Raw genomic sequence first — 10,698 nt, 5'->3', positions numbered from 1 at the left:
ATGCGAATTTGAGTGTCACGCACATGGTAAGATGATAAATAATTTCACTTAAGCTTTTATTATAATAAATGACTACCGTTTCAGAGTGTTTTGAGACATTTGAAGAAAATTGTGAACAAACATTAAAATTATGTGAAAGTCAGTGTCTACCAAATAAAATCCCAGTTTGTGCAATTTGCAACGGTGTTCCCGAAACATATGACAATAGATGCCTAGTAGAAGAATGTAGACAGAATAGTAAGTTAATTGTTCGATGATTATTTTATTAAATAAATTAAAACTTGTTACTTGCAGCATGTAATCCACCAACAGATGGTGTTTGTACAGAATCCGTTATAGCAGCAAGCTTGCCTCCATTTACATGTACTGATATCTGCTCAAATGATTATGAGCCTATCTGCTCAATGTGTTCAAATGGTAGAATTGAGATACAGCAAAGTCAATGTCATTTAACTTGCATGAATTCAGGTAAAACTATTGAATAGGATAAAGGAAATAGGTATTTAATTAAAGGCCAACTATATTTGATAATTTCAGATTGTGTTCCGATACCAAAAGATAATTGTCCTGAATTGTTAAACGGATGTGTGAGGAATTGTACCGAAAGCCATGTGATTCAATATGATCCAATATGCGCATCTTGTAATGGAAAACTTGAACTAATTGAGAACCCTTGTATCCTTAACTGCCGAGAAGGAAGTAAGAATTAAAATAGTCTTTATTAATTTTATTTATTTTCAAATGTATTTTCTTAGCGTGCACGTCTTTAAATAGTAATACATGTACCGGATTGCAACCAATTGAAACTGATTTTAATAGTTGTATATCGAAATGCTCAGCAGCAACTGGCGCGGTATGCGGTATGGGAAGAGATGGTACCTTTAAAGTTTTTGAAAACTTATGTCAACTCGACTGTGATGCAGGTAAATTATGCTTATTATGTTTTCTTTTCTTCATGTCAATAAAAAATGTTCAATCTCATTCTCAGATTATTATATCACATCCAAAGAAAATTGTCCAAGGGTATTAGATGAATGCTCTGTTCTTTGTTCAATGGATAAGAGTCCAGTGTGTGGAATGCGTAATAATCAACTGGAAACATTTGATAACGAATGCATTTATGATTGTCACAAAGAGAGTAAGAATACCAAACATCTATTTAGGCTGATATATTAGATGTATATTTTTAGGTTACATTTTCATTTCCAATGGAGCATGTTCGGACTTATATGCCACTTCAACAACTTCAGCGTTATCAACAAATGCATGTATTAAAACTTGCACACATGATTATGAATATATCTGTGCCTTACGTAATGATGGTAGTCGTATGGTATATAAAAATAAATGCATACTCGATTGTAACGCTGACGGTAAGCTGATCTCATATAACTTAATTTAATAGAAACATAAATATAATTAAAAATTCATCTTAGGATATGTTGTGCAACCAAAAGAGATGTGTAGAGATATTTTAATTAATTTACAGTCAGAGTGTCCACAAGAATACGTTCCAGCATGCGGAGATTGCTATGGGTACAGAAAAACCTTCTACCATAGGTGTATTTTGGAAACTCAGATACCAAGTAAGACTGAAATAGTTGCTTGTTATATAAAATATAATATGATAAATCGTTAATTCGTTTTGATTTTCAGCATGCACGTTTATATCGTATGGAACTTGTGACAATATGATACCGACACACGTTAGCGGTCCACAATCGAATGCTACAACCGGAGTGACATATACAACTACAACAACTACGAATAATAATACAACATGGAGTAACTATACTTCATATACCAGCACAAATTATACCGCAATAACTACAAGAACCAGCACTAGAATAGCAAAATATAGATTTGATCAGTGCACAAGTATTTACTCATATCAATATGATCCTATCTGTGCCCTCTGTACTGATCGTCAATATTATAAATTTGATAATGACTACGGATTTAATTGCAGAAGTAGAGGTATATTTTGACTCTCTTGCTAATAATAAAATAGAAAATTATGCAAAATGTAACTTTTAGAATGCGTTGAAGTGGAAGAAGGATACTGTCCAGAAATTCTGAGTTTATGTGAGTCGCAGTGTTCTAACGTATATGAACCAGCATGCGGAAATTGTAGGGGACAATTAGAAACGTTCGATAGCATATGCCATTTAGATTGCCATGAGCATCGTAAGAATGAAATCATAATTTAAAATGGAATATAACATTTAACATTTATATATGTTTAAAGGTGGCTGCGAGATGGTTCCGAATTCGAAAGGTGCATGTACAAGTCTTCACGGTCTTCAAATTGAAAGTTATCCATCAGTTAACGATTGCATTAAAAATTGTTCTCAAAATCCAAAAGATATTATATCAGTTTGTACTTTATGTACAGATGGCCAATATAAGTTTTTCGACGACAGATGCGAATTTGAGTGTCACGCACATGGTAAGATGATAAATAATTTCACTTAAGCTTTTATTATAATAAATGACTACCGTTTCAGAGTGTTTTGAGACATTTGAAGAAAATTGTGAACAAACATTAAAATTATGTGAAAGTCAGTGTCTACCAAATAAAATCCCAGTTTGTGCAATTTGCAACGGTGTTCCCGAAACATATGACAATAGATGCCTAGTAGAAGAATGTAGACAGAATAGTAAGTTAATTGTTCGATGATTATTTTATTAAATAAATTAAAACTTGTTACTTGCAGCATGTAATCCACCAACAGATGGTGTTTGTACAGAATCCGTTATAGCAGCAAGCTTGCCTCCATTTACATGTACTGATATCTGCTCAAATGATTATGAGCCTATCTGCTCAATGTGTTCAAATGGTAGAATTGAGATACAGCAAAGTCAATGTCATTTAACTTGCATGAATTCAGGTAAAACTATTGAATAGGATAAAGGAAATAGGTATTTAATTAAAGGCCAACTATATTTGATAATTTCAGATTGTGTTCCGATACCAAAAGATAATTGTCCTGAATTGTTAAACGGATGTGTGAGGAATTGTACCGAAAGCCATGTGATTCAATATGATCCAATATGCGCATCTTGTAATGGAAAACTTGAACTAATTGAGAACCCTTGTATCCTTAACTGCCGAGAAGGAAGTAAGAATTAAAATAGTCTTTATTAATTTTATTTATTTTCAAATGTATTTTCTTAGCGTGCACGTCTTTAAATAGTAATACATGTACCGGATTGCAACCAATTGAAACTGATTTTAATAGTTGTATATCAAAATGCTCAGCAGCAACTGGCGCGGTATGCGGTATGGGAAGAGATGGTACCTTTAAAGTTTTTGAAAACTTATGTCAACTCGACTGTGATGCAGGTAAATTATGCTTATTATGTTTTCTTTTCTTCATGTCAATAAAAAATGTTCAATCTCATTCTCAGATTATTATATCATATCCAAAGAAAATTGTCCAAAGGTATTAGATGAATGCTCTGTTCTTTGTTCAATGGATAAGAGTCCAGTGTGTGGAATGCGTAATAATCAACTGGAAACATTTGATAACGAATGCATTTATGATTGTCACAAAGAGAGTAAGAATACCAAACATCTATTTAGGCTGATATATTAGATGTATATTTTTAGGTTACATTTTCATTTCCAATGGAGCATGTTCGGACTTATATGCCACTTCAACAACTTCAGCGTTATCAACAAATGCATGTATTAAAACTTGCACACATGATTATGAATATATCTGTGCCTTACGTAATGATGGTAGTCGTATGGTATATAAAAATAAATGCATATTCGATTGTTACGCTGACGGTAAGCTGATCTCATATAACTTAATTTAATAGAAACATAAATATAATGACAAATTCATCTTAGTACATGTTATGCAACCGAAAGAGATGTGTGGAGATCTTTTACCTAATTTGGAATCGGAGTGTCCACAAGAATTTGTACCAGCATGCGGAGATTGCAATGGTGACAGAAAAACCTTCAACCATAGGTGTAATTTGGAATGTCAGATACCACGTAAGACTGAAATAGTTGCTTGTTATATAAAATATAATATGATAAATCTTTAATTCCTTTTGATTTTCAGCATGCACGTTTATATCGTATGGAACTTGTGACAATATGATACCGACACACGTTAGCGGTCCACAATCGAATGCTACAACCGGAGTGACATATACAACTACAACAACTACGAATAATAATACAACATGGAGTAACTATACTTCATATACCAGCACAAATTATACCGCAATAACTACAAGAACCAGCACTAGAATAGCAAAATATAGATTTGATCAGTGCACAAGTATTTACTCATATCAATATGATCCTATCTGTGCCCTCTGTACTGATCGTCAATATTATAAATTTGATAATGACTACGGATTTAATTGCAGAAGTAGAGGTATATTTTGACTCTCTTGCTAATAATAAAATAGAAAATTATGCAAAATGTAACTTTTAGAATGCGTTGAAGTGGAAGAAGGATACTGTCCAGAAATTCTGAGTTTATGTGAGTCGCAGTGTTCTAACGTATATGAACCAGCATGCGGAAATTGTAGGGGACAATTAGAAACGTTCGATAGCATATGCCATTTAGATTGCCATGAGCATCGTAAGAATGAAATCATAATTTAAAATGGAATATAACATTTAACATTTATATATGTTTAAAGGTGGCTGCGAGATGGTTCCGAATTCGAAAGGTGCATGTACAAGTCTTCACGGTCTTCAAATTGAAAGTTATCCATCAGTTAACGATTGCATTAAAAATTGTTCTCAAAATCCAAAAGATATTATATCAGTTTGTACTTTATGTACAGATGGCCAATATAAGTTTTTCGACGACAGATGCGAATTTGAGTGTCACGCACATGGTAAGATGATAAATAATTTCACTTAAGCTTTTATTATAATAAATGACTACCGTTTCAGAGTGTTTTGAGACATTTGAAGAAAATTGTGAACAAACATTAAAATTATGTGAAAGTCAGTGTCTACCAAATAAAATCCCAGTTTGTGCAATTTGCAACGGTGTTCCCGAAACATATGACAATAGATGCCTAGTAGAAGAATGTAGACAGAATAGTAAGTTAATTGTTCGATGATTATTTTATTAAATAAATTAAAACTTGTTACTTGCAGCATGTAATCCACCAACAGATGGTGTTTGTACAGAATCCGTTATAGCAGCAAGCTTGCCTCCATTTACATGTACTGATATCTGCTCAAATGATTATGAGCCTATCTGCTCAATGTGTTCAAATGGTAGAATTGAGATACAGCAAAGTCAATGTCATTTAACTTGCATGAATTCAGGTAAAACTATTGAATAGGATAAAGGAAATAGGTATTTAATTAAAGGCCAACTATATTTGATAATTTCAGATTGTGTTCCGATACCAAAAGATAATTGTCCTGAATTGTTAAACGGATGTGTGAGGAATTGTACCGAAAGCCATGTGATTCAATATGATCCAATATGCGCATCTTGTAATGGAAAACTTGAACTAATTGAGAACCCTTGTATCCTTAACTGCCGAGAAGGAAGTAAGAATTAAAATAGTCTTTATTAATTTTATTTATTTTCAAATGTATTTTCTTAGCGTGCACGTCTTTAAATAGTAATACATGTACCGGATTGCAACCAATTGAAACTGATTTTAATAGTTGTATATCAAAATGCTCAGCAGCAACTGGCGCGGTATGCGGTATGGGAAGAGATGGTACCTTTAAAGTTTTTGAAAACTTATGTCAACTCGACTGTGATGCAGGTAAATTATGCTTATTATGTTTTCTTTTCTTCATGTCAATATAAAATGTTCAATCTCATTCTCAGATTATTATATCACATCCAAAGAAAATTGTCCAAAGGTATTAGATGAATGCTCTGTTCTTTGTTCAATGGATAAGAGTCCAGTGTGTGGAATGCGTAATAATCAACTGGAAACATTTGATAACGAATGCATTTATGATTGTCACAAAGAGAGTAAGAATACCAAACATCTATTTAGGCTGATATATTAGATGTATATTTTTAGGTTACATTTTCATTTCCAATGGAGCATGTTCGGACTTATATGCCACTTCAACAACTTCAGCGTTATCAACAAATGCATGTATTAAAACTTGCACACATGATTATGAATATATCTGTGCCTTACGTAATGATGGTAGTCGTATGGTATATAAAAATAAATGCATATTCGATTGTTACGCTGACGGTAAGCTGATCTCATATAACTTAATTTAATAGAAACATAAATATAATGACAAATTCATCTTAGTACATGTTATGCAACCGAAAGAGATGTGTGGAGATCTTTTACCTAATTTGGAATCGGAGTGTCCACAAGAATTTGTACCAGCATGCGGAGATTGCAATGGTGACAGAAAAACCTTCAACCATAGGTGTAATTTGGAATGTCAGATACCACGTAAGACTGAAATAGTTGCTTGTTATATAAAATATAATATGATAAATCTTTAATTCCTTTTGATTTTCAGCATGCACGTTTATATCGTATGGAACTTGTGACAATATGATACCGACACACGTTAGCGGTCCACAATCGAATGCTACAACCGGAGTGACATATACAACTACAACAACTACGAATAATAATACAACATGGAGTAACTATACTTCATATACCAGCACAAATTATACCGCAATAACTACAAGAACCAGCACTAGAATAGCAAAATATAGATTTGATCAGTGCACAAGTATTTACTCATACCAATATGATCCTATCTGTGCCCTCTGCACTGATCGTCAATATTATAAATTTGATAATGACTACGGATTTAATTGCAGAAGTAGAGGTATATTTTGACTCTCTTGCTAATAATAAAGTTACAAATTATCCAAAATTTACCTTTTAGAATGCGTTGAAGTGGAAGAAGGATACTGTCCAGAATTTCTGAATTTATGTGAGTCGCAGTGCTCTAACGTGTATGAACCAGCATGCGGAAATTGTAGGGGTCAATTAGAAACGTTCGATAGCATATGCCATTTAGATTGCCATGAGCATCGTAAGAATGAAATCATAATTTAAAATGGAATATAACATTTAACATTTATATATGTTTAAAGGTGGCTGCGAGATGGTTCCGAATTCGAAAGGTGCATGTACAAGTCTTCACGGTCTTCAAATTGAAAGTTATCCATCAGTTAACGATTGCATTAAAAATTGTTCTCAAAATCCAAAAGATATTATATCAGTTTGTACTTTATGTACAGATGGTCAATATAAGTTTTTCGACGATAAATGCGAATTTGAGTGTCACGCACATGGTAAGATGATAAATAATTTCACTTAAGCTTTTATTACAATAAATGACTAACGTTTCAGAGTGTTTTGAGACATTTGAAGAAAATTGTGAACAAACATTAAAATTATGTGAAAGTCAGTGTCTACCAAATAAAATCCCAGTTTGTGCAATTTGCAACGGTGTTCCTGAAACATATGACAATAGATGCCTAGTAGAAGAATGTAGACAGAATAGTAAGTTAATTGTTCGATAATTATTTGATTAAATAAATTAAAACTTGTTACTTGCAGCATGTAATCCACCAACAGATGGTGTTTGTACAGAAACCGTTATAGCAGCAAGCTTGCCTCCATTTACATGTACTGATATCTGCTCAAATGATTATGAGCCTATCTGCTCAATGTGTTCAAATGGTAGAATTGAGATACAGCAAAGTCAATGTCATTTAACTTGCATGAATTCAGGTAAAACTATTGAATAGGATAAAGGAAATAGGTATTTAATTAAAGGCCAACTATATTTGATAATTTCAGATTGTGTTCCGATACCAAAAGATAATTGTCCTGAATTGTTAAACGGATGTGTGAGGAATTGTTCCGAAAGCCATGTGATTCAATATGATCCAATATGCGCATCTTGTAATGGAAAACTTGAACTAATTGAGAACTCTTGTATCCTTAACTGCCGAGAAGGAAGTAAGAATTAAAATAGTCTTTATTAATTTTATTTATTTTCAAATGTATTTTCTTAGCGTGCACGTCTTTAAATAGTAATACATGTACCGGATTGCAACCAATTGAAACTGATTTTAATAGTTGTATATCAAAATGCTCAGCAGCAACTGGCGCGGTATGCGGTATGGGAAGAGATGGTACCTTTAAAGTTTTTGAAAACTTATGTCAACTCGACTGTGATGCAGGTAAATTATGCTTATTATGTTTTCTTTTCTTCATGTCAATAAAAAATGTTCAATCTCATTCTCAGATTATTATATCATATCCAAAGAAAATTGTCCAAAGGTATTAGATGAATGCTCTGTTCTTTGTTCAATGGATAAGAGTCCAGTGTGTGGAATGCGTAATAATCAACTGGAAACATTTGATAACGAATGCATTTATGATTGTCACAAAGAGAGTAAGAATACCAAACATCTATTTAGGCTGATATATTAGATGTATATTTTTAGGTTACATTTTCATTTCCAATGGAGCATGTTCGGACTTATATGCCACTTCAACAACTTCAGCGTTATCAACAAATGCATGTATTAAAACTTGCACACATGATTATGAATATATCTGTGCCTTACGTAATGATGGTAGTCGTATGGTATATAAAAATAAATGCATATTCGATTGTTACGCTGACGGTAAGCTGATCTCATATAACTTAATTTAATAGAAACATAAATATAATGACAAATTCATCTTAGTACATGTTATGCAACCGAAAGAGATGTGTGGAGATCTTTTACCTAATTTGGAATCGGAGTGTCCACAAGAATTTGTACCAGCATGTGGAGAGAGGTATGGAGAGAGGAAAACCTTTAACCATAGGTGCAATTTGGAATGTCAGATCCCAAGTAAGACTGAAAAGATAGATTACTTTGTGATATGTTATCGTAAATAAATGATTACTTTTTTTTTAAGAGTATACGTTTTTGTCATATGGAACTTGTGAAGATATCACAACCACAGCTGTAACTTCGACTGATTTATGTAGAATTAAATGCGGATATGGAGCTGCTCCTATTTGCGGTAATTGTAATGGAGTGATGGAAACTTTCGAAAGCAAATGTTTTATGGAATGTGATGCACCAAGTAAAAATTTAATATCTTTGAAAATTTTTTGGTGTCTAATATAGTTTATGTTTTAGCATGTGAGTATGTTTCCGATGGAGAATGTGAGATCCAGCAGATTTCAACACTGGCTCCCGTTGATTGTGATATAGTCTGTAAAGACCACCAATATATCCACGAAGTGTGTACCATGTGTGTGGACAATAAAAGAAGAATTTTCAGAAACGAATGTTACTTTAATTGTAGAGGTCAAGGTAAGAATATTAAGTTGTTATAACTGATACAAAAATCTCATTAAAATTATATAAAGCATTAGGATGTCAACAAGAAGACAAAGAGAACTGTCCTCTTATTTTAAAAAATTGCAAAGCGAACTGCAATATGGTTGCCATTAGTCCTGTTTGCGCAGATTGTGGTTCTGAAAGGATAACACTAGAGAATGAATGTGTTCTTGGTTGTTATGCTCCAAGTACGGCAGAAAATTTATCGTCATTTGTTTATTTTGAATTAAATAAATATGTAATTACAGAATGTGTGAAGATTTCAGATGGTAATTGTACAATCACTACTACAACTGCATCTGAACCGTGTATCGCAAGTTGTGGAACTGACATTGATTATGTATGCTCATACTGTACAGATGGAAGAAGAAGAATTTTCAAAAACAATTGTTACTTTGGGTGCAATGGTGCAGGTAAGAATATTTCGGTTTTACATTAAGAGGTAAAAATGACATACTCGTCTATATACTTAGCTTTAGGTTGTACAAAGGATGAGAAAAAGAACTGTCCTGCTATTGCAAATCTTGAAAGCACGACTGTAATCACTACTACAACTGCATCTGAACCGTGTATCGCAAGTTGTGGAACTGACACTGATTATGTATGCTCATATTGTACAGATGGAAAAAGAAGAATCTTCAAAAACAACTGTTACTTTGGATGTAACGGTGCAGGTAGGAACAGTTATAGTATTACAAGAAGAAGTGTTAATTATATATTCGTTTATGTGTACAGCATTAGGATGTACAAAGGATGAGAAGAAAAATTGTCCTGCTATTGCGGATCTCGAAACTACAACTGTAGCCACTACTACAGTTGCATCTGAACCGTGTATCGCAAGTTGCGGAACTGACACTGATTATATATGCTCATACTGTACAGATGGAAAAAGAAGAATTTTCAAAAACAATTGTTACTTTGGGTGCAACGGTGCAGGTAAGAACAGTTATAGTATTACATGAGGAAAAGTTAATAATATATTCGTCTATGTGTACAGCTTTAGGATGTACAAAGGATGAGAAGAAGAATTGTCCTGCTATTGCGGATCTCGAAACTACAACTGCAGCCACTACTACAGTTGCATCTGAACCGTGTATTGCAAGTTGTGGAACTGAAACTAATTATGTATGCTCATACTGTACAGATGGAAAAAGAAGAATCTTCAAAAACAATTGTTACTTTGGATGTAACGGTGCAGGTAGGAACAGTTATAGTATTACAAGAAAAAGTGTTAATAATATATTCGTCTATGTGTACAGCTTTAGGATGTACAAAGGATGAGAAGAAGAATTGTCCTGCTATTGCGGATCTCGAAACTACAACTGTAGCCACTACTACAGTTGCA

At 33.3% G+C, this 10,698-nt stretch overlaps 1 protein-coding gene across 1 annotated transcript in view; it reads left to right on the top strand.

Annotated features, from left to right (window-relative positions):
* The first annotated feature begins 6 nt into the window (after window positions 1-6).
* Window positions 7-10,698, top strand: part of LOC119681838 — a 44,631-nt gene continuing 33,939 nt past the window's right edge. The window contains exons 1-30 of the mRNA XM_038095129.1: window positions 7-26; window positions 85-237; window positions 295-468; window positions 538-699; window positions 756-923; window positions 989-1,138; window positions 1,191-1,373; window positions 1,437-1,586; window positions 1,657-1,977; window positions 2,038-2,187; window positions 2,249-2,449; window positions 2,508-2,660; window positions 2,718-2,891; window positions 2,961-3,122; window positions 3,179-3,346; window positions 3,412-3,561; window positions 3,614-3,796; window positions 3,860-4,009; window positions 4,080-4,400; window positions 4,461-4,610; window positions 4,672-4,872; window positions 4,931-5,083; window positions 5,141-5,314; window positions 5,384-5,545; window positions 5,602-5,769; window positions 5,835-5,984; window positions 6,037-6,219; window positions 6,283-6,432; window positions 6,503-6,823; window positions 6,884-6,906. Coding sequence (XP_037951057.1) covers window positions 405-468; window positions 538-699; window positions 756-923; window positions 989-1,138; window positions 1,191-1,373; window positions 1,437-1,586; window positions 1,657-1,977; window positions 2,038-2,187; window positions 2,249-2,449; window positions 2,508-2,660; window positions 2,718-2,891; window positions 2,961-3,122; window positions 3,179-3,346; window positions 3,412-3,561; window positions 3,614-3,796; window positions 3,860-4,009; window positions 4,080-4,400; window positions 4,461-4,610; window positions 4,672-4,872; window positions 4,931-5,083; window positions 5,141-5,314; window positions 5,384-5,545; window positions 5,602-5,769; window positions 5,835-5,984; window positions 6,037-6,219; window positions 6,283-6,432; window positions 6,503-6,823; window positions 6,884-6,906 — 4,845 coding nt within the window. The 5' untranslated portion in view covers window positions 7-26; window positions 85-237; window positions 295-404. The remainder of the gene's footprint in view (window positions 27-84; window positions 238-294; window positions 469-537; window positions 700-755; window positions 924-988; window positions 1,139-1,190; window positions 1,374-1,436; window positions 1,587-1,656; window positions 1,978-2,037; window positions 2,188-2,248; window positions 2,450-2,507; window positions 2,661-2,717; window positions 2,892-2,960; window positions 3,123-3,178; window positions 3,347-3,411; window positions 3,562-3,613; window positions 3,797-3,859; window positions 4,010-4,079; window positions 4,401-4,460; window positions 4,611-4,671; window positions 4,873-4,930; window positions 5,084-5,140; window positions 5,315-5,383; window positions 5,546-5,601; window positions 5,770-5,834; window positions 5,985-6,036; window positions 6,220-6,282; window positions 6,433-6,502; window positions 6,824-6,883; window positions 6,907-10,698) is intronic.

This window comes from Teleopsis dalmanni, chromosome 2 (genome assembly GCF_002237135.1).
Source record: "Teleopsis dalmanni isolate 2A chromosome 2, ASM223713v2, whole genome shotgun sequence".
Taxonomy (NCBI): Eukaryota; Metazoa; Arthropoda; class Insecta; order Diptera; family Diopsidae; genus Teleopsis; species Teleopsis dalmanni.
This window is presented reverse-complemented; position numbering and strand designations above follow the sequence as displayed.